Below are 26669 nucleotides of genomic sequence, written 5' to 3' on the forward strand. Positions count from 1 at the left end.
GAAGCGACTCCCCTGCAGGTGGGGAGCCGGGGGCTCGAACCGGGATCCTTAGGCTGGTCCTTGTGCTTTATGCCACCTGCGCTTAACCCGCTGCGCTACCGCCAGACTCCCTCCACGGGTGTTTTAAGGGTTTGCTCTTTCTTACAAAGCAAGAGAGAGGCAGCAGTAGTGAAAACAACCAGAGGCTGGACCGGAACCCAGGTTGCGTGCACGGCAAAGCAGCACACCGTCCGAGTGAGCTAGGACGCGCAGGCCCGGACGGGCCAATGGTAAGGTCCGGCGGCTATGCAGCCTCACGAAACAGAACCAGCTGGGGAGTGGACAGAAGATTGATGGCACTCGCCACAGGCAAGGAGGGGCTCTGAGCAGCTGGCGGAGGAAGATAGTCCAGTGCAGGCAGTGTTAGTTTCTGGGACTGGTCGGAAACGTTCCTTAGTTCCTTACTCCGTCTGATCAGATCAGGTCGTGTGGAAAGACGGCAGGATCCCGGGTCTCCATGGGTAGGAACACGCACACCCGGCGGGCCAGCCTCGGCTGTGGTGGTGCAGCCTGCACTGCTGGTGCTCCCCCCCCAGCACACACACACTCGCTCGCGTGTCACTGCTGCTCCTCAGGTGTCAGTTCCTGTCATGGTGCTTTCAGGGGCCTCCTGGCCCTGCGCTTAGGTTCTCTGAGCCTGCCCAGTGGGCTGGCCTGGACTCCCTCGTGTATGTGTGCACCCCGGGGGTACTGATTATTGATACTATTATTGATATTTCCATCCGCTTTCAGAAGACATAACTTTGAGTTTACTTCTAAGAGACACATTTTTATTGATTTCAAAAGAGAAAGGAAACTGCCTGTCTGGCACATGCAGTGATCGGTGCTAGGGCTCAGACTTGGGCTTGAAGCTGGGTCCCTGCATGTGGCGAGGTGTGTGCTCTACCGGGTACATCTGCCCAGTCCCAAATGTGTCTGTCAGTGTGTCCTCTTAAGGCCCAGTGAGTGACTGCAGTGTTCTTACAGTCTCTCCCTTCTCCACTCATCCCTCCAGTGGATAGGACACAGAGACATTGAGAAAGGTCAGGGAGATAGGGAGACAGGAACGTCCCCTCTGCAGGAGCGGAGCGGAGACGCCAACCTGGGCCCTTGTTCATGGTGACATACACTTAACCTAGTGTGTCACTCACTGCCTGGTGCCCTTTCTTATACAAGAGACGGACTCCTTCCCAGTCATAGGTTAACATGCTTGCATTTCAAGTGTGATAGTTTAAAGAGATATTTTGTTCTAAAGTGAATTGCACTGATTTGGAACTTGGATTGAAATAAACCTGGTTGTTCACTGACAACAGTTCTCTGTGACCCTTTCTGGCTCATGACATGTTCCCTTCTACACCTTTTGCTCAGAAAAGTTCATTATCCCCCTCCACCCCAAAGGCTCCGTGCAGACCACTTCCCTACTAGAGTTTTAAAATCTGTAAATCTTAAAATGTTCATTTGCTTGCTCACGTGTTCAGAGAGCTGCATGGTCTGGAGGTGGCACAGTGGGTACAGCACTGGATCTCAAGCATGAGGTCTTGAGTTCATCCCCCAGCAGTGTGTGTACCAGAGCGACGTCTGGTTCTTTCCTCCTATCTTTCTCATTAGTAAATAAATAAATAAAGCGGGGGGGGGGGCAGCGCTGCTAAGCAGAGCATCACTTTGCTGGAGACAGGATGGGGCCCTCGCTCTTCTGCGTCCTGCACTCTGCCCGTGGGCCATCAGCCTGTTGTGTCACTCTGCTCTCTGCTTGTTTGTCTGATTCAGTCAGCCCCATGCTCAGAACGTGCTCACGGTCTCTCTCTCCCGAGGCCGCTGTCCTCAGAGCTGACGTTGGTGCTCCTGCATGTCTATCCTTGTATCAGCCAGGAACTTGTTGAGGACTCTTGGGGCCAGGGTGGTGCCTCAGTGGGCAGCGTGCGTGCCTTGCGACGTGCCTTGGGCTCTGCGCTCGGTTCCCAGCAGTATGTTGGAGCATCGTGGGTGCGAGAAAGTATTGGGAGAGCAGTGGCTTAGTACTCCTCCTCCTCCCTCCCTCCCTTTCTCTATCTGTCTCTCAACAACAGTGCACACAGACTCTGTCTGGGTGTTCATATCAGGAGGCTCTGGGTTCACTCCCCAGCACTGCATGTGCACACAGTGCATGTTTCCAGGCCTGCCTCCATATTGCTGGGTCACGCCAGCTCCAGGGTAGCAGCCCCAGCAGTCTGGAAGCTCACTTCTGTGGTTTTGGCAGTGTGCCCTAGGCTGCCACTCCTGCCTGTTCCTGTCCAGTCACAGCCTCTCTGCCTCAGCCACCAGCTCTGTGGCCCTGCTTGATGTGGTCTCTCTCTAAGCAGCGCAGAAAACCGCTTTGCCGCCTCGTCCTCAGATGCTAGCCTCCGACTTCCTCACATGCGATCCCTAGGCCTGTGAATACCCAAGTTAATATATCTGCATCACTTTCTTTTCTTTTTTTTTTTTTTTTTTTTGGCTCCAGGGTTATCGTGGTGGCTCGGTGCCTGCACTACAAGTCCACTGCTCCTGGAGGCCATTTTTTTCCCTTTTGATGCCCTTGTTGTTGTTGTTATGATTGTTACTGTTGTCACTGCTGCCATTATTGGGTAGGACAGAGAGAAATAGGGGCCTCGAACCAGGATCCTTGCACCTATCCTTGTAGTACTTCATGCCATGTGCGTTTAACCTGCTGTGCTACCGCCCGGCCCCCAGCATCACTTTTCTTTTGAGCTTAAGACCCATGTATTTATTTCCTACCTGGGAAATTCCTGTTTGGTGGCCTGCCAAGAGAAGTCATGCTTTGCTTTGGGAACCCTCCTACCACCACTAGACCCCTAGTCCTGTGCTTCTTGACATCCTGAAAACAGGACCACTGGCTTGTTTAAAGATCTACCTAGGCTGGGGACACCACACGGTGGTTCTGCAAAAGTCTCTCCTGCCTGAGGCTCTGAGGCTCTGTCCTTCCCCACCCTCAGCTCGCAGTGCGCGCGTGCACGTGAGCCATTTTGTGCCCCTTTGCACGAAGTGCCCGTTGAAGCTGGTAGCTTCCTCTTTAAATTTTGTTGTTTCATCTTACTCATTAACAAGAGTCTGTGAGAATTCTACTCCGGTAGTCTTTTTGTTAGATAGATGCATTTGGAACTCTTCCTCATTGTGTAGATGTCCTTTCTCTCCATATTTTTTGACGAATAGCTTTTGTTTTATTGGCATTTGTTTTTCCTCCTTTATAAAGAACCTTTCAGGTTCAGACCCAGGGCCTAGAACATGGGCACGTGTGCACATGACTTAGATACTCTTAGACTTAGATATGTCTGTCTTTCAAGGAATCACTAGAGAGACAAATTTTTATTCTTACTCATGAAATGTGGAGGCTTATTCATATAGTATATATTTTAAAGGCCAGCCACAGAAAGTTTATGGAAAAGGCATTAGCGTGACTTGCTAGTTGTGTGTCTCCTAGTGGGTTGGTAGGTGCCCTCATCTCATCACAGATAGACAGGCAGACAGGCAAGGGAAGCACTGCTGCAGTGCTCCAGACGGGACTCTCACAGCCGCTCTAGAATACTGTTGCTTTCTAAGTTTTGCCCAAGGTGCCAGGGCTCAAGCTGATACTGAGGAAGTTCCCTAATCTACTGGAGATGGGGTGAAGTGACTTGCTGCGTTTGGGCAGTTCATGAGACCGAGTGTAGAAACGTGAAGTCCTAACAACTATGGTTCACTTAAACTCTTGGAAATGTTTCGACGTCTGAGTGTGAACTTCCACACTGGAGGGGGACGGGGGAGGGTGCAGGAGGCAGGTGGTAGGCCGACCACCTCTTGACTTCTGTGCCAGTCAAGCCGAGAAGCTGTAGCAGAGGGGCGGCACCCGGAAAGGCTGCCCCGCTGTGGGGCCACAGGGCGGGAGATCACTCAGCCTCAGGTGGTGCTGCTGTGGCTCAGTCCTTGGCGTGCTAACAGGATCCTGCCTTTGCGATCACACCTCTCCAGCTGTCTCTCCTGTAAAACGGGGAATCGCCCCCAAGCTCCGGGGGTTCATCCCATTGCGCACTGCTCAGCCTGCGTGAGAGGCGCTGAGGAGAAGCCCTCTGTCTGCATCAGAACTGTTGCACTGTGAACCATGGCAGCACGTCCCTGCCAAGAGAACTAGCCTGTTAGTCACCAGTACGTGCCTTCCTTCTTAAGAATACTTATTCTCGGGGGTCGGGCAATAGTGCAAGGCGTGGCGCCAAGCCCAAGAACCGGCATAAGGGTCCCGGTTCAAGCCCCCGGCTCCCCACCTGCAGGGGAGTCGCTTCACAGGCAGTGAAGCAGGTCTGCAGGTGTCTGTCTTTCTCTCCCCCTCTGTCTTCCCCTCCTCTCTCTTGATTTCTCTCTGTCCTGTCCCAACAGCAGCAGCATCAATGGCAACAATAACAGTAACGGGCAACAAAATGGGAAAATGGCCTCCAGGAGCGGTAGATTTCTAGTGCAGGCACTGAGCCCCAGTGATAACCCTGGAGGCAAAACAAAAACAAAAACCAAAACTTATTCTCAAAGGTAGGACAGCACTTTCTCTCCCCTTTTTTGAAATAAACTTTGGCATAGTAACTAACTCTTAATAACCGTGTCCTAATAACCGTTTGAATTCTGGTGGGCCGACAAGACCAGTCAGCAGTCAGTGCTCAGCTCTGCAGAAGTCACAGGCCTTTCCCATGAGAGCCGCGCGTGGGTGATGGGAGTGAGCCGCGTCAGGCTTGCTGGGGCTTTGTTGCCCCCAGGTGGGCAGGGGCGTCAACCTGGGTCCTTGCATGTGGTGACACGTGTCCTGTACTAGGTGAGCCCCACCTGGCCCCATTTTTAAGTTGTGTCAGCTGCACATAGTAGGCCGTGTGCAGTGTTTGAGGCTACAGTTCAGTGGCTTTTGATGTATCCAGTGTCATGCAGCCGTCAGTGCCCCTGACCTTTTCAGTGCCCCTAAAGACAGCCCAGATCTATTACAGTCTCTCCCCGACCCTCCTCTGCAAGACCTGGAAAGCCACCCACCGGTTCCCTGGCCTTTCCTGTCTGTGGAAGTAGAGTGTGGCCTGTTCCCGCATCTCTCCTGACACCTCTCCATCCATGGCTCATGGCCTCCAGAGGTGCTCCATGCTGCCTGCATTCTTTGGTCAGTTCTAGAACCTTTGGGCAAACATTTGCATACAGAGCTTTGAGTAACTAGCCTTCTCTTAGCAGTTTTCTCAGAAATGCGTATTTCTCTAGACCCTCTTCCCGAGTAGAACACTTTGTTGCTCCCTGCCTTCCAGGAGTAACAGGAACTGGAGTGTCACGGCTGGCTGGGTTCTTGTGGGGTGAGAACTGGACACAGCTAGCTTGTACAGGTGGTCTGTTGACTCTCCTGGCCTGTGTGTGTTTGCTCTGATCTTGCTGACTTTGTTGCTGGCTGCTCACCGCCACCCCAGACTCACAGGTGTGAGGCCTCGAGAACTAACGGAATGTAAGAGCCTCAGGATTCTTTGGCTCCAGTTCCTGTGACTCCTGGAAGTAACAGAGTGTTCTGCTCAGCAACCAGGCTTTAAAACAATAAGCATTTCTGATAAAATTGCTAGAGAAGCGGGGTCGGGCGGTAGCGCAGTGGGTTAGGCGCACGTGACGCAAAGCACAAGGACCGGCGTAAGGATCCTGGTTTGAGCCCTGACTCCCCACCTACAGGGGAGTCACTTCACAGGCAGTGAAGCAGGTCTGCAGGTGTCTATCTTTCTCTCCCCATCCCTGTCTTCCCCTCCTCTCTCCATTTCTCTGTCCTATCCAACAACAACGACATCAGTAACAACGATAATAATAACCACAACAATGGTAAAACAACCAGGGTAACAAAAAAGGAGGGGGGAATGGCCTCCAGGAGCAGTGGATTCGTGGCACCGAGCCCCAGCGATAACCCTGGAGGCAAAAAACAAACAGACGGACAAATTGCTAGAGAAGGCTAGCTCCTCACAGCTCTGTGTGCAGCGCATCTGGGTGCGTCCTCTCAACGTCTCTGACTTCACACACTGAGTTTTGGAAGGAGACATCAAGGAAGTTGGTGGTGGATTGCTGTGACTGAAAGGGTTCATGATTCTGTTAAGACAAAACGGCTCAGAATATAAGAAGGAGACGTTTGCCAAATCGCACTCCAGAACTTTGAACTTGCTCAGAGTTACTGGTGCGTTTGACGGCCACCCCGTGAGCATCATCTCAGTGTGTCTCTGCAGGGTGCGGGTCCAGCCTCCGTGTGGAGTTTCAGCTTGGGGCTTGGAGGTCACTGTTGGCCAAACATGTCTTATTTTTGCTTGCAGGCGCCTGATCACAGATTCCAAAGTTAAGTTAAAGTATCAACATTTAATAACAAATAGCTTCGTGGAGGTAAGCATTTGGGTGTTCCTCTTGTTTATGGTGTCATTCTCTTTATGACTAGGAATACTAGTATGGGGGGTTTGTTCCTTCCCCTTTGACCTCATAGTAGAAACAAAGGCCAGAAGTCCTCGTTCTTCTTGTGTAAAATCCTGACACGTAAAGAGTATCTTTGCCGTAATTCGTGGCAGCTTTTATTGTGAAGCTCAGCCAAGCACCTCTGTTCTCAGCGGAGTGAGGCAGACGCAAGCGGCTGCTGCACATGTCTGACCTTTGGTAGCAGTTGCTTCACCACATCGCCCTTCCCTGCCCAGTAGAGAACCTAGCAGGCCGCTGATGATGCCATGCTTAGCCGCGCCTGGCCCCAAACCCCGCTGTATCTCCTCGTGGCAGCTCCCATCACCAGTGGGCTTTGTTTAATAAAGAATACTCATTATTTGTTCTGATCAGATGCCTTTGTATTTGTCAGAACAGAGATGGGGGAGCTGCTTGTTTTCGTTAAGGTTCCCTTGGACACAGCACGCCCACTTGTCCGAGCGCCGTCACAGCCCACAAAACCCGAAGTCTTTTTTTCTTTCCCTGGCTTCCCACAGACGTCTGCAAGCCTCTGTTTTAGAACATAAGTGAAACTTGGTGTCTCAATTTTTTTTTTTTAATATATTCCATTCCAGATTAAATGAAGAGATTTTTGGGGTGGGGGAGGCATGTTTTAGGAACAGGATAATTTTTGAAAAGTTCAGTTTTTGAATTCTGGTGCTGAGTGTTACCTGAGCAGGTCCTGTTCCATTATAATGGCATTTCAAAGGCTGTATTTTAATTAAGAGGGTAGCATGTAGCCTTTGTGGTTTATTCTCGAGAGAATAAGAGTAATTCGTTACTTCACGAACTGTGGGGTCTTGGAGAACTGCAGTTAGTGCTGCAGGGCGCTGCTTTCTCAAGCGCAGCTGAGGCCCTGGGCTCCGGAAGGCCTGTGTGTGGGGTACGCGCTAGCCCGTATCTGACTTGCTGCCGCGCTTGTCTCTGACTCTCTTTCAGTGCAATCGACTGTTAAAGTGGTGTCCCGCCCCGGACTGCCACCACGTGGTTAAAGTCCAGTATCCTGACGCGAAGCCTGTTCGCTGCAAATGTGGGCGACAGTTTTGGTAAGAAGTGACCTCCTGACTTGGCACAGTGAGTGCACATGGCTTCCCCTCTACTCCCCCCTCTATAGTAAACTAAAGTAGGATCCACTGCGTGTAAGTAAAGATTAGATGAAAATGTCACTTTCTGGGGCCTGGGAGGTAGCTCGCCTGCCTGACATGAGCCCTGGAATTACATGGGGTGCACTGGGGAGCCCTGCAAGTGGCACAGCAGTGTGTGGGTCTCTTCCTTCCCACCCCAAGAAGGAAGGAAGGAAGGAAAATTCAGCCCAGGTGATCACCTAGCTATCATGCAGAAGCGCGAGACTTTGGGTTCATTGCTGGGAGCTGCTGTAATCACTCACTTCTTAGACAATTAAAGAATATATATATTTATTTACTGGATAGACACAGTGGGTCGGAGGGGAGAGAAAGACAGACACTTACAGCACTGCTTGTGAGGCTCCCCTGCAGGTGGGGTCTTTTGAATATGTTTCCTTCAGGAAAGGTACACCTATAGTAAGATTTTCTTGTGTGCTTTACTGGAATTTACATGGTAGCATCCTAGAATACTGAGGCAGGAACTAACTCAGTTCGTTTCCTGGCTGTGATTTACTTGACCAGGTAATGTTTGATCCTTCATGGGCCATCACCTGCTCTTAAGTAAGTGAATTGCAGGAAATCAAATACACAGTTGAAATTTTTTGCTTAAATTTATTTTGCTCTGACAAGGAAAGAAAGCCTCAGGTAATTCTTGAATGATCAGCTTGACTGTGTAGGCTTAGCCAGTGAGGGCTTCCTATGGCTTCTGGCCCCGGCTGTTGGTGACACTAACCTTTGGAGTTCTGTGGCACATTTTTCTCTCAAGACTTTTGAATTCTGTGTTGATAAAGTAGTGGTTTTTAATATGAGAGAGAGCGAGAACATGCAGACCAGAACACCACTCTAGCATGCGCAGTGCAGGGGTTGGACGCAGGGCCTCATGCAAGCAGCTTCTTCACTCTTACACTGCACTGCCTCTCGGACCACCAGCCTTTGAGTCCAGGTCTGATCTACCGGAGAATTTTCCAAACCACCTGCTAGAGAGTTGTCCATTTTCCACTCTTTGTGGGTCTATTAGGAACGAGAAGCCAACCAGTTGACTCACAGGCGTTGAGGGCTAGCAGGCAGACACGTCACTAGTGCTTCACTTGTTTACTGTGCAGACACCTGTAGTCGTACACCTCACGGATATCCCAGGAGAATGGGCAGGCCCAGAGACTGATATGCGCTTCAGAACTCAGCCTGAAGCTGGGGGAGCTCACGCTGCTCGCCTACGTCCCTTTGTCCTTATATGAATGGGGAGGGCACACCGGATCGTCACTCAGGATACATGTCATGCTAGGCCTTGAACTTGAGCCAACACTTCATTCACTGCCGAATCTCCCTCACTGCACGTGCTGCTCTAAAAAAAAAAACAAAACACCAAACAGAAACCAGGAAAAAGAAACCATGGCACTGATGCTGGGGAGGGAGAGTCCTCGAACCTGGGTACACAAAGTGTCTTGCTTGTCATCATTCTTCATTCTTCATCGCACACGGTTGAGAGCCCACCACATAGTCGTTCTGCTAGTGAAGTGTAGCTGCTTCTGGTTACATGGGGAAGGAGTGACTCCTGGCCTAGTTTTGCACATCACTAGAAACTAGTAAAACCACTGAGGACAACATAAAGCATGAGGTGGGTTATTTACTTCTCACTCTTCTGTCACTTAACAGCTTTAACTGTGGAGAAAATTGGCATGATCCTGTCAAATGTAAGGTGAGTCTCTGTTTCCATCTAAGACTGAGAAACTCTGGCCCACAATTTGGCCATTTCTCTCTGAGGCGGAGAAGAAGGTCCCGTTTTGCCACTTTACTTCTGACCATCACTGCAGTGTGGTGTCACACAGCTTGCTTATAAATCAGTCAGGTTTTTATCTTAACCAAGGACCACTCCAGGCCAGGTGCGTCCCCGGGCAGGTGTTCGTTCATTCTCTTTTTCTTTCCCTGACTCCCCCCCTTTTCCCCGGACAGGCTCCCACTTGTCAGGCAGCCTCAGCCAGAGAGTGCTTTGGGTGATTGTGTTGGCGATACCAGCTTTGAGACTGCAGCCTTGACCTTGTCCTTTGGCCTTTTCGCCTCAGCTTGATGTAGTGAAGTGCTGAAGTCATTTGTCTTCCCATCTCTTAAACCTCTTGCTGTACCCTAACCTAACAGTTGTTGTTTCCCAACAGTGGCTGAAGAAGTGGATTAAAAAGTGTGACGATGACAGTGAGACCTCCAATTGGATTGCAGCCAACACAAAGGTCTGTGCTCCTCTCAGTGACTCCTGACTAAGGGCGCTGGCGAGCGCGTGGGCGTGTGGCGGGGCGGCGTAGCACCCGCACTGACGTAGTGACGTCCCTTCTTTCCTTCCTTAATCAACTAGACTGGCAGAACGCTCGCCTGTTACAGTTTTCCTTTGAGTGTTGGCGTTTAATTCGATACTGTCCTGCTGTGTGCACGATTCTGCACGCCAGCTGATGGGGGTTTCCCGCTATCTTTGACTGCCTTGTAGAAGAGAAGCCGCATTTACCCCCTAGTTTGGCTTTTATCAGTTTACATCGTGTTTTCATTCCTGCCGTAAAAACAACAACAAGCCCCAGGGCTTAAGAAGTTTTTCTTTAGAAAAGGAGTCGAGCATAGTGACTGAGAGAGCAGTTTCATTACTTAACTGAACTGGACTTAACATTCAACTTCTAAATGAAGATGACTCCTGAACAGGTGAACCGGGTGTACCAGTGACCCTTAGGCCTGTCCTTTTTGTTTTGTAGCCCAGTGCTCACGGTATGTGCACTGACGCCAGTCTCTGGCTGCAGGCTACTTCCTTACCTAGACAGGGGCCACAGGCACGAGTACTGTAGAAGAATCACCAGACTTGGGGTCCCAACCACGTACCCAGGCAGTGACGGTGGAAAACTGGATAGATTTGCAGTTTCTGTGTCATTGCATCTTTATTCTGCTTATATAGAAAATGCCCTGGGAGTCGGGCTGTAGCGCAGCAGGTTAAGCGCAGGTGGCGCAAAGCACAAGGACCGGCATAAGGACCCCGGTTCGAGCTCCGACTCCTCACCTTCAGGGGAGTCGCTTCACAGGCGGTGAAGCAGGTCTGCAGGTGTCTATCTTTCTCTCCCCTTCTCTGTCTTCCCCATCTCTCTCCATTTCTCTCTGTTCTATCCAACAACAATGACAGCAATGATAGCTACAACAATAAAACAACAAGGGCAACAAAAGGGAATAAATAAATTTAAAAAAAATGCCCTGTATGTGAATGAGAAGAATGTTCCCACACTGTGTGTTCATTTTCCACTATGACCTTTCCCGAGTGACGTGACCGATGCTCTCAGGATGCCGCTGTTTCAGCAGTGCTGGTTCTGGCTCAGCACTGATCCCCAAGGCAGTGAATGCCAGATAGCCAAAGCCCGTACATCTGTTTTTAACCACTAGTCCCCTGCTCCATCCCCCCCCCCACAATCAGTAAATTGGTGAGTCCAGTCACATGAAACAGGTGCCACATCTTTGAGGAATATTTAATTGAAATTAATGTTTTTGTACTCGCTAAAATCCTCGTGATAATCACTCAAGAAAACTTTTTAAAAAGTATACTGTAACTTTGAAAGTGTGGTTGCTCTGCTATATTTTAAAATTTTCCTTGCCAAGAATTTTTTTTTTTTTTTTTTTTTTTTTTTTTTTTTGTCGTTAAGGATGTCCTTTCCAGATACCGAGTCTCAAAATCCTTAAATGTGTCCTGTAAAACTGTACTTAGCACCAGGGAGTTATGGTAGCCTGATCAGTGTAACTAAACTGAAGCATCCAATCGGCTTCTAGAGAAGCCTCTGTGCCCTAGGTGTTTAAAGGAAAGGCTGCAGCTTGGCTGACTTTGTTTGTGTCAAAGAAAAGTGTCTTCAATAGCGAAATTATCCACTCGATAGTTTTGACCTGACACTGAAGAGATTTCTCTGTGGTTTCTAAGCCTTGATTTACGGTGGTTTCTAGCGTCTCAGGCAGACGAGCAGTTTGTCAGTGGCATCCCAGTAGAGAGAGAGTTTAGTACGATAACAAAGAAATAGAGAGCAAGTCACAGTAGACCTGGAATTAGCTCCTTTGGGAAGGAAATGTAAGTATTCCTCTGTGAGCGATTTCAAAAATTGGATTTAAAATATATAACTGAAAATTGTCAAGCTGGCCTACTTAAAATCAAGTGTTTATGGACAGTCTGTTCCCTAAAGTGCAAGTGGCTTACTGGGTGGGAGGCTCCCTTGCAGGAGTCGTGGCCGTGAGACATAAGCGCAGCAAACATACAAGCCTCAGCTCTCGTGCGCCTCTTAGAAATGACGAGTAAATTTGGCACAATGCAACTTTGGCGCACTAGCAGCCAAGATGGCGCAGAACTGACAGAAATCAGGATCTCTGCGGCACAGCTGTGACCAGAGCACATGTAGCATGGGTGTCTGGCCGGAGAGAGTCGTGAAAGTTAGACGCCTCCGAGCTCACCTCCTCCTATCTGGCTCTTGAGGCCAGAATGCATGGGCTTTAGTCCTGACTGCCGTTACTATCTGTGACTTCACCCAGGGTCTCAGTTGTTTTCTGCCCTTAGTCTGTTACTCATCCAGCAGGGGGGAGACGAAGAGCCTGGAGACCGTGTCAGGACAGTGCGAGGCCCTGCCATGTTTCTGGGCGACGCTACAGCAGAGTATATTTAGGAGAACAAAAGTGTTCTTATGGGCTGCTTCCACTGCATTTATGGATAAAATGTTAAAAATTATTGTTCCTAACCCCTGTAAGACAAACCCTGAAATTACAGTAGTAATAATGCTCCATTTTTGTAAAGAATTAGCTAAGTGACCCTGTTCTAAGTATTTTACATGCCTTCGTCACAGTAAAGATACTTCAAACCAAGTCTAGAGCTGGCTTCTCCTCAGTGGTAGTAATACAACCTAGTGTAGCATTGACACCAACTTTATAGTTTCTCTTCATAGGAATGTCCCAAATGCCATGTCACAATTGAGAAGGATGGCGGTTGTAATCACATGGTCTGTCGTAACCAGAACTGTAAAGCAGAGTTTTGCTGGGTGTGTCTTGGCCCTTGGGAACCACATGGATCTGCCTGGTAGGTTGGGGGAATGAAGGGACGGTCATGTTCACATAAATATGCACTATGAATAGTTTCTGCCTTAGGGAATCACCATCTATCTACCTTGGGAGATGATTGGATGGATGGGTGGATGGATGGATGGATGAGATGGTCAGTGTTAGAGAAATATATTCGAGACAGCAAGAGAGGAGGCTAATCAGGCACGTTTCACAGAGGGCAAGCAATCCAGGTAGACTTGAAGGAGAACTGAGGTTTAGTTGAACATCTGATGGGAAAGATACACAGGACAGAAGGGACCACATGAACAGAGGTGGCGCGGCGGCTTGTTCAGAAAGGTGCTGTTAGGCGGCCTGTCTTTTGAGACGAAAATTGAAAACCTGAAGGGACTGTGGACCAAACCCAGCACTTGTGTTTCACCGAGCCTGAATTATATTAGACAAGAAGTTGCTCCCACATTTTAAGACCTGGAGGATTGCAGTGCAGTGCAGAAGATTTTTAACTTCTTCTCAGAATGTCGGGGCAGGTTTGCTTTCCTGCTTTTGGGAGTCAGCTGGACCTGCACGGGGCCTTTGCTGTCCAGGTTGGCGAGCTTCTCCAAGAGCACAGCTTCCTCTCCCTGCACGCTTGATGCCGACGCCGCCCACTTGCTGTGGTCACATGTACCTTTGACGCATACTGCCTATCGATTTGAGCCAGGCAGGTGTTCCTGTGTCCTGAGTGTCAGCATGCAGGTGGCCTCTCCTTAACTCGTGCTGCCTGCCTGCCACCTGCCACCTGCCACCATCTAAATCGTGACCTCCCCCCTGGATTGTGTGGAGGAGGAAGACAGAGTGGAGGCTGGGACATTAGGTGTTTGCATTATCATTGTTATTATTTTAACGTTTATTCCCTTTTGTTGCTCTTGTTGTTTTATTGTTGTAGTTGTTATTGTTGTTACTGTTGTTGTTGTTGGATAGGACAGAGAGAAATGGAGAGAGGAGGGGAAGACGGGGAGAGACAGACAGACACCTGCAGACCTGCTTCACCGCTTGTGATGTGACCCCCCTGCAGGTGGGGAGCCGGGGGCTCGAACTGGGATCCGTATGCTGGTCCTTGCGCTTCACGCCACGTGCGTTTAACCTGCTGTGCTACTGCCCGACTCCCCAGAAGGGTTTTAAGTGGTGGTTAACATCCATTATCTATTAGTGACCACTACCCTGTAGACAGTACTAGGAAGGGGAGAGAGCGCCGAGTGAAGACACACTGTGGCAGGCCTGGTCTTTCCTTTCAGGAGTTTCTTCTTTGGTATTAATTCTGAGCCAGGTGAAAAACTAATAGGGTAAGTGAAAGTTTTAAGATTTTTTGCCAATGTCAATGTTTAAGAAGTACATTTGGGATTTAGCTCTTGATTTTACAGTACATTAGAGGATTTAGAGCTCCCAAACTAAACCGCTTATAGTGAATTTAAGCAAGGCCCAAGGTGGGAAGCGGCATTAAAAGAGGAATTTTCGGGTAGGGGTTAATAGCATAATGATTGGCTTGAGACTCCAAAGTCCTAGGTTCAATCGTCTGCAGCAACATAAGGTAGAGCTGAGCAGGGTTTCTGGTAAAATAAATAAAAGGGATCTTCTTGGGAAAGGATTATATCTCTGATCACAACTGGACTATTTATTTAAAAAAAAAATTTTTTTAAACCTTATTTGTTGGCTAGGGACAGTCAGAAATTGAAAGGGAAGGGGGTGGTAGAGGGGGAGAGACAGCTGCAGCCCTGCTTCACCATTTGTGAAGCTTTCCCCCGCAGGTGGGGACCAGGGGCTCGAACCTAGGTCCTTGCGCACTGTAACGTGTACTCAAGCAGGTGTGCCACCCACCACCCGTCCCCTTGACTGGAATTTTAAATGAAGTTAATATTGAAAATTCTAAAGGGCACAGAGCAAATGTATATAGTGCCAGCGCAACTGAAGCCCAAGCAGTGGCTTGCTGACAGACTGCCGCAGGGCATGCCTGTGTCTCGGGGACACGCCACTCCCACTGCAAAGGAATCGTGTGATGCTTCTCAGAGTCAGAATAGCACTCCAAATGGCACTGCCAATCATCTGAAGTAGAGCTACAGGGAATCATGCTTGCTTTCTTGGCCTTTAAGCCCTTGTGCCATTGCCAGGTTCAAGTCCAGAGTGAGTTTAGGCTTATAAATGCTTACACACTCCCGCTTTCCCCCAGAAAAGTCCAGAGTAAAGTGCTAAGGATATAGCAGGTAGAAGAAGATGAGAAATAGCTGAGTGGGGAGGACGGCAGGGAAGAAAAGTAAAAACAACTGACCGACAGAGGAGAGAAGGAGGCTCTTACTCTGAGACATGAGGGGGTGAGATTTCCCGGCTCAGCTGAGCTGTGGTCTGCGTTCCAGGGAGTGAAGGTGAAGTCACTGAGCCATTCATTGTTGCTATTTGAGTAATTAAAGATGATCCCAGATTTCTAACATGTGAAGCACACAGCCTAACTTCTCTCTGTGTGCAGTCTGAGAGTCAGATGGCAGCACGAGGGTGACAAGTCACAGAATCTGTTTGCCGTTGTTGGCCTTGGCAAGGTCTCCCATGTTGCCCGAGAAGGCTGAGGCCTGGGCTGTAGGTCCCGACAGGGAAGACGGACACTAGGATTAGTGAGTGAGGTCTTACTGGTGGCGTGTGTTAATGGCTTTGAAAGCCTTTGTTCTCACCTTTTTTTTTTTTTTTTTTTTTAATGTAAACTGTGTTCCTGGTCACTTCAGTTGATGACTTGCTTGACTTGAGAATCTTGCAGACATTTGGGGTGACGTCCAAGAGGGATATTGATTATATAGATTCCTGAAGAACTTGACTGGTCGACAGCTTGACAGGATTTCTAAATTCAGAATTCTTCCTCAAAGAGGGGGTGAGAGTGAACTTGACTGGTCGACAGCTTGACAGGATTTCTAAATTCAGAATTCTTCCTCAAAGAGGGGGTGAGAGTTTTTCAGAAAACTGAGAAATTTTATCTAGGTGCCAACAGCTGTATTTACTGTAGGCCATTAATCCCTCCACTTAAAAAAAAAAGATTCTGCAGACAAGACTGCAACATGGACCTGTTTGAGAGCAGGGGCCTCACTGGTAGGCAAACAGAACCTCGTTCCCAGTGCCACCTTGCTGTTACTTTTCATTGAAGCCGAGCTGTCCGTCCGCTCTGCACCAGGTGATGCCTGTTTCCCAAGGGTGGCTGGCAGCTAAGTGTGCCCGAGGCCATCAAGGCAGCCGTAGTCTGCGATTCCCCTCAACTAGTGTCAGCTGGTCCTGTGACCAAGGCTCAGACAAGAGGACAGTCGGCTGTCCTTTCTCTGCGCCCGGACCTGGGGATTCTGGACAGCTGGCCCCTCCCCTTCGTTTTGTGCTCACAGCACGGCACCGTCACACGGTAGTCTGCCAACCACCGGGCTTTTGCTTTGTAAACGAGGCTGTAAGAAGGTGAGTGATGTAAAGCTATCGGACGTGTTTGGCAAACAGCCGATGACCTGGAAAATGAAACACACCTTTCTTGAGAAGCTGAGTGAGAGGTTCAGCCGCAGGTCTTCAGCGGGGGTTGAGGATGAGCCTTGCTGTAGGCAAGCTGGTGCTTTGGAACGGGGCCCCGAGGGTGGAGATCCAGCTGCTGCTGTTGTGTGGGTTAGAGCCAACCGCACTTGAGTGCCTTTCAGTCTGGTGGGACCCAGGGCGTCTCATGCCTGATAGTCTCCGTGTCTGAGCTCACAATTGTGCCAGGTTCTTTTTTATTGTCTCTGACCTTGTGGCTTTCTCTGCGTTTACTCCAAGGTACAACTGTAACCGCTATAACGAGGATGACGCAAAGGCAGCCAGAGACGCACAGGAGGTGAGTCTGTCTGTCTGTGTGCGGCCACAGTAGGACAGGAGTGTGCTCTGCGTGTTGACGGGGGTGAGGTGGCAGGGCTGTGGTTCCGAAGGCCTGGAAAGCTGCTTAGTAAACGCCGGGCACCACGGCCGCTGGGAAGTGGGAGTCTTCCTGCCCCATCTCCCTCCCTCTCCCCGTGGCCCAGCTGCATCTCGGGAGTTGGGGTGCCAGGGGAACAGCACTGCTGAATCACTGCTGCCTGCCTGCCTGCAGGGGCATCTCACACTCCACCTTTCTTGCTGTTGTCGGAAGCTGCAGTGCCGCCGCCAGAGCTGGTCTGGAATGGGCTCGCCGCAGGGGTGACTGGGATGAGTTGGGTTTAGCGGTGCCGAGGGTTCTCTCAGCCTGCACATTCTGTCATCACAGTCAGCTGAGTGCTAATCACTTCTTCCACTCTGCAGTTCCATAGTGATGCTCTTTAGGGGCAGTGCATGCACTGTCACCTATGAGGACCCGAGTTCAAGGCCCCACTCCCCACCTGCAGGGGGAGAAACATTAGGAGCAGTGAAGCAGATCTATCTGCAGGTGTCTCTCCCTTCCTTCGCCCTCTCCTCTCTTAACGTCTCTCCATCCTATCTACCTGTTTAGTAGAAGAAAAAAAGGGTTGGGAATAAACATTTTTTAATTCTTTAAAAGTGGTTTTCCTGGGGCCAGGTGGTGGCACACCTGGTTGGGCACATGTGTTACAATGCACAAAGGACCCAGGCTCGAGTCCCTGGCCAAAGCTTTGTGAGTAGTGAGGCAGGGCTGCAGATGTCTTTGTCTCTTTCCCTATCACTCCCTTCCCTCTCAATTTCTGGCTGTCTCTATCCACTAAGTAAGTAAAAGATAATTTTAAAAAATGAAAAGGTAGTTTAAAAAACAGTAAGTAGGGAGCCAGGCGGTAGCGCAGCGGGTTAAGTGCACGTAGCGCGAAGCACAAAGGCCAGCGTAAGGATCCCTGTTCAAGCTAAAAAGTTCTCTCAAGGGGGGGAAAAAGTGATTTTCCTTTCCAGGATGTGGTCCAGAATAAGATCTGTTTACTGCTTCTTTAAAAAAAAAAAAAGCCTTTTCAAAACCTTTTCATTAATTGTATTTCTAACTAGAGGGAAAACAAATACAAAAGTGTATGTGTGTTACATGATCTGTCACAGGAGTGACAATTTTGTATCTCACCTTTTTTTTCTTTTTCTTTTTTCTTTTCTTTTTTTTTTTTAAAAATTAATTTCTTTATTCATAAGGAAGATAGGAGAGAGAAAGAACCAGCCATCACTCTGGTCCATGTGCTTCCGGGGATTGAACTCAGGACCTCATGCTTGAGAGTCTAGTGCCTTAGCCACTGCGCCACCTCCGAGACTTTTTTTTAAACCAGAGCCCTGCTCAGCTTTGGCTTATGGTGGTGCAGGGATTGAACCTGAGACTTCGGAGCCTCAGGCATGAGAGTCTCTTTGCATAACCATTATGCTATCTACTCCTCGCCCTAGTAAATTCATTTTTTTTTTTTTTTTTTTTCCTACCAGAGCACTACTCCGCTCTGGCTTACGGTGATGCAGGGATTGGCCAGCTGCACTCTCCTATGTTCTTTACAGTTATTCAAGCAAACCCTACCCCCCCCGGGGGGGGGGAACCTAGTGAAACTCATTAAAGTTGATTTGAATTGAGGTCAGGCAGTGGTGCACCTGGTTAAGTGCTCACATTACAGTGTGAAAAGACACAGGTTCAAGCCCCTTTTCCCCTCCCATAGGGGAGAAACTTCAAGCAGTGAAGCAGGGCTGCAGGTGTCTCTCCGGCCCCCTCCCGCACCCCCCCCCCCCCCGCTGTTAATAGATTGCTGCGGGGTCTTTGGTTTTAATTGCCACCAAGGTTATTGCTGGGACTCGAAGCCAGCATTATGAACCCACTTCTCCTGGCGGTCAGTTGCTCTTCCATCTCTCCCTCTCCCTCTTCTCTCTCTCTCTCTCTCTCTCTCTCTCTCTCATTTGATAAGAGAAATTGAGAGGGGAAAGGGAGACAGGGTAGAAAAAGACAGACACCCTCAGCCCTGCTTCACCACTCAGTGAAGTGTCGTGACTGCAGCTTGGAAGTGGAGGCTCGAACCCAAATCCTTGTTGATGGTAACTGCTTGGCCCCGAGTGCGCAGGTCTTGCTACTCGCATGTGAGCCGCGCTGCCGGGCTCCACAGGATCGTCGCCATCTTTCTCGGTTCTGCATCGCGGTCACTGCACACGTCCTCTCCTATACTGCATCCTGCACAAAGCGCAAGGACTCCGTGAGGATCCCGGTTCGAGCCCCCGGCTCCCCACCTGCAGGGGAGTCGCTTCCCAGGCGGTGAGGCAGGTCTGCAGGTGTCTGTCTTTCTCTCCCCCTCTGTCTTCCCCTCCTCTCTCCATTTCTCTCTGTCCTATCCAACAACGACCACATCAATAATAACTACAGCAATAAAACAACAAGGACAACAAAAGGGGAAATAAATAAATAAATAAATATTAAATAAAAACAAAAACAAAACCTGCGTCCTGAGTCCAGATGATCACATCTGCGCGGACCTTTGCTCTCAGTGCTTTTCTCAGCAGCCTGTGCAGTCAGGCTGCTTGGTGCTGGTCTTCCCCACTTCTCAAACTCTTCTTTCAGTTATGTGCTTTCAGATGATCCATGTGTTTTTTTTTTGTTTGTTTGTTTTAATATTTTTAAATTTTTTAAAAAATATCTATTTTCCTTCTTGTTGCCTTGTTTTATTATTGTACTTATTATTGTGGTTATTGATGTCGTCGTTGTTGGATAGGACATAGAAATTTGGAGAGAGGAGGGGAAGATGGGGACAGAAAGACACCTGCAGACCTGCTTCACCGCCTGAGAAGCAACTCCCCTGCAAGTGGGGAACCGGGGGCTCGAACCGGGATCCTTATGCCGGTCCTTGCGCTTTGCGCCACCACATGCACTTAACCCGCAGTTCTACCGCCTGATCCCCAATCCACATGGATTTTAAAAGGTTTGCTTGTTGACAGACAGACAGACAGAAATTGTGTTTTAGGCCTTGTATCTGTGAAAAGCAGACGAGGCCCACCCAGGACTCAAACCGGGTCCTGCCGTGTTGTTGCTCAGCCTGCACCACTGCTTGGCCCCTCAGGCCCCCGTGTGGACTGGATGCTATTGCTGAATTTATGTACCGAACTTACTGAATCGGACCGCTTCTCACTGAGAAGCTATTTCGTAAGTGCTGGTCACGTTAAGTCAAGTCCCCTCTGGGGCCTAGAGATGCTCCCTCAGTGGAGTGCAGACTCGACCCTGTCAGGGGCAGGTTCAAGCCCTCAGCCAGCACACAGGAGGAGCTTCTGAAGCCGAGGATAGTGCGGTGGGGTGGTGTCGCTCCTCTTTGAGCCTCTGTCCCTGCCTTTCCTCCTCTGCCTGGGAGAGAGCAGCAGCGCGCTTCACCAGTGGCTAGTCAGGCAGGTGCAAACCCTGGCGGCAGCTGCCAGGTCCTTGATGGCGTGTTCAGTATGGCGTGATGTAGGCCTGCCCTTCCTTTGACTGCTTTTCACCGGAGTGCTGCTCAGCTAGCGGCTGGCGGTGTGGGGGGCTGCACTCAGGACTTGAGAGCCCCTGGCTCAGGCGCCTTTGCGTGGCCGTTGGGTTATCTCCTCTGCCTCTTGGGCGTTGCTGTTTCTGGAGGCTTTGGCAGGGAGTCTGACGCAGCTGCTGTAGAGGGAGTGAGTAAGCTGTCGAGCAGAGTGTTTGCAGTGTGTGGTGTCGTGTGAGTCTAACGAGGACCGCTCTCTGTGTCGTCGCCCCGTCGCCACGGCCAGCGCTCCCGGGCAGCCCTGCAGAGGTACTTGTTCTACTGCAACCGCTACATGAACCACATGCAGAGCCTGCGCTTCGAGCACAAGCTGTACGCGCAGGTGAAGCAGAAGATGGAGGAGATGCAGCAGCACAACATGTCCTGGATCGAGGTGCAGTTCCTGAAGAAAGCCGTCGACGTGCTCTGCCAGTGCCGCGCCACACTCATGTACACCTACGTCTTCGCTTTCTACCTCAAAAAGAACAACCAGTCCATTATCTTTGAGGTAGGCGAGTGGGCGAGTAGGCGAGTGGGGGCTGGGCCTCAGCTACGGACTGCTGGCCTCTGCTGGATAGATACCATGATACAAGTTTATTTCCGCCTGATCCATCAGCTCTGGCTGATGGTGATGCGGGGGGTTGAACCTGGGACTTGGGACGCTCAGAGTCTCTGCAGAACCTTGAAGCCTCCCGCTTGTCCCCATGAATAGTTTTAAAGGTTCCTGCTTAAGCTGCCTGGGAAACACAGGTTTCAGGGAGATTGTGTTGACTCTGACGTCGCGGGTACTCAAAGTCTGGACTCGAGTTGAAGTTCTTGTTGGGGGCCAGTGAGATAGCACCCCGGGGTGGTCCTGCTTCTTCACGAGCCCACGCCACACTTGTAGCACCCTGACACACTGGGGAAGCTTTGGTGCTGTGCTGTCTCTGTCTCTTCCTATTCGGTGTTCGAAGAAGTTGGCTCAGATCAGTGAGAGCCTGGTGATGACAAGAAAAGTAATGTAAAAGACCAGATTTTGGGGGCCGGGCGGTAGCACATGGGTTAAGCTCACATGGCACGAAGTGCAGGGACTGGCGTAAGGATCCTGGTTCGAGCCCCCGGCTCCCCACCTGCAGGGGGTTACTTCCCAGGCAGTGAAGCAGGTCTGCAGGTGTCTCTTTCTCTCTCCCTCTCTGTCTTCCCCTCCTGTCTCCATTTCTCTCTGTCCTGTCCAACAACGATGACAAGGCAACAAAATGGGAGAGATGGCCTCCAGGAGCAGTGGATTCGTAGTACAGGCACCGAGGCCCAGCAATAACGCTGGAGGCAAAAGAATGGAAGAAAAAGAAAAAAGATGTCAGGTTGATGCAGCCTGGAAAGTGTAGCGGGTGTGTGTGGGGGTCTCCCTTCACACTTTATGCCCAGAGATGGCCGCAGCACTGCCCAGCAGCTGCTTACCTGGGAGATTACACTGGAATTTGTGGCCTGCTGTGAGTGTTGTGACTGGGACGTGTGTGGGTGTGTGGTCCTGTTAGGGTAACAGGTTGCTCAGATCTGGTGCAGACAGGTGCAGACATGCACAGGGTTGAGTTCTGTTCTCTCCAGCTTCTCTTTGAGCTTAACAGACGGCATCTCTCAGAACTCGAAAGGTCCGAAAGACTTCTTAAATTCCATTCTTTCCCCCCAGAGCACTGCTCAGCTCTGGCTTATGGTGGTGCAGGTGATGAGTCTCTTTGCAGAACCATCATGCTGTCTACCCCCCCACCCTTCTTTTCTTACATTCTTTGAAGTCATCTTGATAGTCTTCCAGAGGTAGTGAGCAGGTGCTTCAATCTCATTGAAACGTTTTAAAAGCTGTTCCAGAACAGTGCGGGTTGCAGGAGGTGGAGGCGAGATAGAGCCGTGTGTGGAGAACAGTGAGGCGGCTCCTTTGGAAGCTGACACTCACTGTGTGCTCTCCACTCGTGCAGAATAACCAAGCTGATCTAGAGAATGCCACAGAGGTGCTTTCGGGCTACCTTGAACGAGATATTTCCCAAGATTCTCTCCAGGATATAAAACAGAAAGTCCAAGATAAGTACAGGTGAGACTGTCTTCACTTCTGCCTGTGGGGCCTGCCTGCTGGGCCTCAGTGGGGTGGCACCGGGAGGACCGCTCGAGCCGGGGCTTTCGGAGTCCCAAGTGGGAAGGCCGGGGACATCAAGAGCGTGGGGGAGTTAGTCCTAAGTTATGTCTTCACTTCCCGTAGCCTGCCTGAACCACCACGCTTTACTGAATGTATTTGCACCTCTCATGGGCTTTACAGGGGTGACTGGATAGTTACTGAGGGGACTTCCAGAGCTGCTTTTCTGTAAAATGACAGTCTGGATCGGTTTTATTTATTTTCTGTCCCCCTTCTTGGATCTGATTCCTAAGACCCGTAATGATTATTAATATTTTACTAGGTAGACCTGAGTCACGCTTTTTAAAAAGGATCTTTTCTAACTGGTAAATAATCGGTTGGGTCTTTACATTTAGATCAGAAGATATGTCTGTTAAAAAGAGACGCCTAGTTCCAGGTTTGGGGCACAGAAGGGAAGCTTAGAAGTAAACGCAGCGCCTCAGCTTTCTGACTACTGACGGCAGTGTTTCTCTCCTCTGATCGCAGGTACTGTGAGAGTCGACGAAGGGTCTTGTTGCAGCACGTGCACGAAGGCTACGAGAAAGATCTGTGGGAGTACATTGAGGACTGAGTGCCCTGCATAAAGTGAGCTCTGAAACCCTGCCATCTAGAGTGCTCGTGCGGCTCAAACAAACACAAAACAAACACAAGCGCTAGGCCTGCTCTGACACCGCTGGTCTGTAGGACCAGAGTTCTGTTTTGTTAACGGAAAGTTTAAGTAAATTATATTGTAATAAAAAAAAAGGTAGATAAACCATTGTACAACAGTATTCTAGGCCGTCAACAAAAGTATGACAGACATGCTAAAGCTCCGACTTTAACTTGTAACGTAGCTTCATTCTCAGAGCTGACTTCTTTTTCTTTGTCCAAGTGTAGACAGTTAAAATTTAAAACAGCTCCTTGACACTGCTTTTCATTTCCAAACCAGCCATTTTGTTGTACCTTGGGAAAGGATCTCCCCCGCCCACCCCACTTACACAGAGACGGCTGTACTGCCACCCCCCACACGCACAGACGTGCGCATACGCGCGTGCGCGCGCGCGCGTGCACACACACACGCACACACTTTGCTTTCTCTCATACTCCCAGGATCATCAGATTAGTTCCTTGTTTAAAAAAAAAAAAATCTAGGGGCAGGGAGAAGGGAGTAAGCAGCAGGATTAAACACAAACAAAAAAACTTTGTATATGACTTTTAAAACAAGAGGACGACAGTGTTTTTCAGAATTGTACATAGCGCATATGCATGGACAGAGCAAGTGTGGCACGTGTTTGCATAATGTTTAACTACAAAAATATTTATTCTTTAAAACCTTCAAGATTATGTCTACTTGCTGTGCATTTTCTTTCAGTTTTGCTTTTTATTTCCAGGGTTGAGGGTTGGGATAAAAGTCTGTTGGTTTAGCCGCTCTGGGAGCCGTAATTAGAGCTCTTTGACCCTCCTCTTCAGTGTGGATGTGGATGTTTCTGGCCGTGGGCCTCGTGCCTTGAACTCCCAGCTCTTGCTTAGGAACGGGGAGGCCAGTTCTGACCGACCGCCCTGGCCTGCGGAGGGGTGGGCCAGCGAGCTTGGTTGCTGCAGCTGACCCCACCCACCCTGTGGCCCCAGGCGGCTCCCAGGGCATCAAGGGCAGGGCTGTAGGCTCCCTGGGTTCCTTACCACGCCCAGAGGACCCCTTTCCAGTTTCCTTCCTTCCTTCTCCCCTTAATTGCTGCTTTCAGCTGTTTAAGACTTTAATTATTGTGGCTCTTCTCTCAGTGAGGGTGTCAAATAGAATGTTGGGTTATTTGTTTTGTTTTGTTTTTGCTTTAAATATAAATAAATAGCCATTCCTTAGTTTCAGATTGTAGATTTAAAACAGCGGGTACTGAACTTGCTTGTGTGTGTTGCTGTGGGTTCAGTTCTGAAGGCAGACACCCCTAGAACACGATAATCACATCTTGTGTGTTTCCAGAGGAGTCACTGAGTTGGCGGCTTCTCTGTTATCAGCAGGTAGAAGAATTAATACTGCATTTTAGCTGTGGTGTCCGTTTTCATGAGATTTGTACGAAGAGCTACGTTAAAGTAGAGGGTGGTGTTGGTTTCATTAACTGTTTACCTGTCCAGGCCGCTCTGGCTGTGAGGTCTCACAGGGCAGCACCCCAGGTTCTGTCCCGAGTCTGTCCCGAGTCTACAGGAGTGCAGAGTGAACTGGGCGGCCTGACCAAGAGGTCCTGCTCCCGCGCACCCCCGTCCAGGCTGAGGGTCTCTGTCTTCCTTCACCTGCCTCGTGCCTAGGGAGTGCTTGCCACAGGAGTGTGCGTGCAGCCCGCTGCCCCTGCACTGTGCTTCTTACTACTCCACTGGCAAGTAGCTGCACTTTCCTCTGGCCTTTGGCCTAAGTTAGGCTTTGCAGAGTCAACCCCATCTTCCTTTTAGAAAAGGTCCTCACATGAGATGTACTTGCAACTGTACTTTCCCGTCCAAACCCAGGTAGTGTTTGCCGAGTATATCACGCTGCTCCACCCCCACACCCTTCTGGACTCTGCTTCTTCTGAGTCCTCTTCTCTCCCCCACCCGTCGGCCATCTGACTTGATGTTCGGTGCCTGCGTCTTAAAAGGCACTTATCGAAGCCAAGACTGTTTTTAGAAAGCCTAAAGCAGTTCCTTTCCCGGTGACTTTGCGAAGCAGCCAGAGTTGCTCTCTAGATGTCTGTGGCTCCCTTGACATGTTTTGTGTCTGTGTGGTGTTTAGAAACAAAACCTTGCCGGTCACGTTGCAGCGACTAGAGGGGAGTGTCGCGAGTCCTCCTCGTGCTCCTCTGCGGTCCCCACGCAGCCAGCACCTTGCTGTCAGTCCCCACGCACGGAGACCAGCACTGCTTTCGGAGCGCCGCGTCGTGCTGTGGCTGCCTTCTGACTCTGTCCGATGACAGTGAACTGGTCCTTTCGGCTTCTGGCTTTGAACAGCTGTCTCCACTCTCGACCCACCTCCCGAGCTGGTTGCTTTCTCTGTCAGTAGCTTTTGTGCCCCCAGCTCGGGATACAAGCCACGTTGTGCGACCCCTTCCTGTCTATCTCCCTGCCGGTCTTTCTACCAGGGCGCTTTGGAAGTGAACCTCCCAGTGCGGCGCGGTGAGCACAGTTACATTGTCTCCTAAAAAGTGCATGCTCCATTTGAACAGTTAACTGAGCAGTAGCTGGACTTTCAGTGATTCAAAATAAAATTTTGATCCAAAGCTCAGGATACACGCCACGGTGGTGAAATTGAACAGTCTATGGCCTCGTTGCGCCCAGTTCTGTGTAATTTGCTACAAAGCAGATTTGTATGTGTTTTATGTGTGTTTAAATAAATCTATTAAATGCACATGCGTTACATACACACACAGTACACACCAGTTCCAAAACTATCTGGCTTGCTGCGAAGAGGTTGAACCTACAATGTAAGATGTGGTTCGCTGTGATTGGGAACTGAAACTGAGGGAGAAATGGCTTGTGTAACACATTCTGTGAGCTGCTGATCCCGGTTTCGGGCACTGGGGGTGGGCAGGCGGGCAGGCGGGCGGACGGTGAGACAATCAGATCAGCAAGTCGCTTCAGCGCTCCTAACCCTGGGACTTGTGCACAGAGCACCGTGCTGTGGAAATAACTTGTGCTTAGACTTTCTCTGTAACTGGACTGTTCAGGTTGCCCAGAGGGAAAGAACATTCCTAATTCTAATAAAATAAACTTTTATTTTGTTACTCCATTAGTTACTCATGTTTATTTTCTAACTGGAAGAAAAAGATGTGTTGGTGGCCTCACATTCACCTGCCCCTGCCCCCGGGGAGATGTGACTGAGGCCACCCCAACACCCAGCTGGCTCACGCAGCCCTCAGAGCACTTGGTGTAGGCTTCCTGGTAGCCGTGTCTCAGACACTCAGTCACCACCACCTCAGTTTGAAAAATGGGACTTTTGGCTCACTTTAGAAATCTCTCCCATAAGGATGGAGGGCACGAGATCAGGTTTTGTTTTGTTTTTTTCCCCCTCTTCCTAATTTACTTTTCATGAGAGAGAGAGACAGACAGACAGACAGCCGGAACACTGCGGCAGCTCTGGCACACCCAGTACTGTCTTGGCTGTGCAGGTCCGGTGCACTACCCCTGAACTGTCACCCAGACCCATGAGCTTGTCTTCAAGGTCCCCGAGGCGGAGAGCTGGCATCGATAATTCAGCCCTGTCTAGCTCTGGGGACAGTCCTGCCTGGCCTTCGCGGGGTCTTGCTCACTGTATCCTCAGAGCACCGTATGTACCACCCCAAGCAGACAGGTAAACAGCTCTAGTAGAGAAGAGAACAAGGTTCAGCAAGGTAACAGGGATCTCCCAAGAGTCATGGTTCTTCTGTCGGGGACTGTTGTCAACACAGTGCTGCCTCTGTGTCAGATTCCTTCACTGCCCGCAGGCTTTGGAGCCGGCGTGAGGTGGTCTTG

General features: G+C 50.0%; 1 protein-coding gene across 1 annotated transcript in view; it reads left to right on the forward strand.

The window, feature by feature from the left end:
* The window catches only part of ARIH1 (ariadne RBR E3 ubiquitin protein ligase 1), a 60029-nt gene extending 34082 nt beyond the window's left edge, over positions 1 to 25947 (forward strand). Inside the window, exons 8-16 of the mRNA XM_060175596.1 lie at positions 6327 to 6393; positions 7417 to 7523; positions 9255 to 9297; positions 9752 to 9823; positions 12536 to 12666; positions 16449 to 16506; positions 20328 to 20588; positions 22030 to 22142; positions 22707 to 25947. Of these exons, the coding sequence (XP_060031579.1) occupies positions 6327 to 6393; positions 7417 to 7523; positions 9255 to 9297; positions 9752 to 9823; positions 12536 to 12666; positions 16449 to 16506; positions 20328 to 20588; positions 22030 to 22142; positions 22707 to 22791 (937 nt within the window). The 3' untranslated portion in view covers positions 22792 to 25947. The remainder of the gene's footprint in view (positions 1 to 6326; positions 6394 to 7416; positions 7524 to 9254; positions 9298 to 9751; positions 9824 to 12535; positions 12667 to 16448; positions 16507 to 20327; positions 20589 to 22029; positions 22143 to 22706) is intronic.
* Positions 25948 to 26669: the final 722 nt, after the last annotated feature.

Source organism: Erinaceus europaeus, chromosome 16 (genome assembly GCF_950295315.1).
Source record: "Erinaceus europaeus chromosome 16, mEriEur2.1, whole genome shotgun sequence".
NCBI classification, from domain to species: domain Eukaryota; kingdom Metazoa; phylum Chordata; class Mammalia; order Eulipotyphla; family Erinaceidae; genus Erinaceus; species Erinaceus europaeus.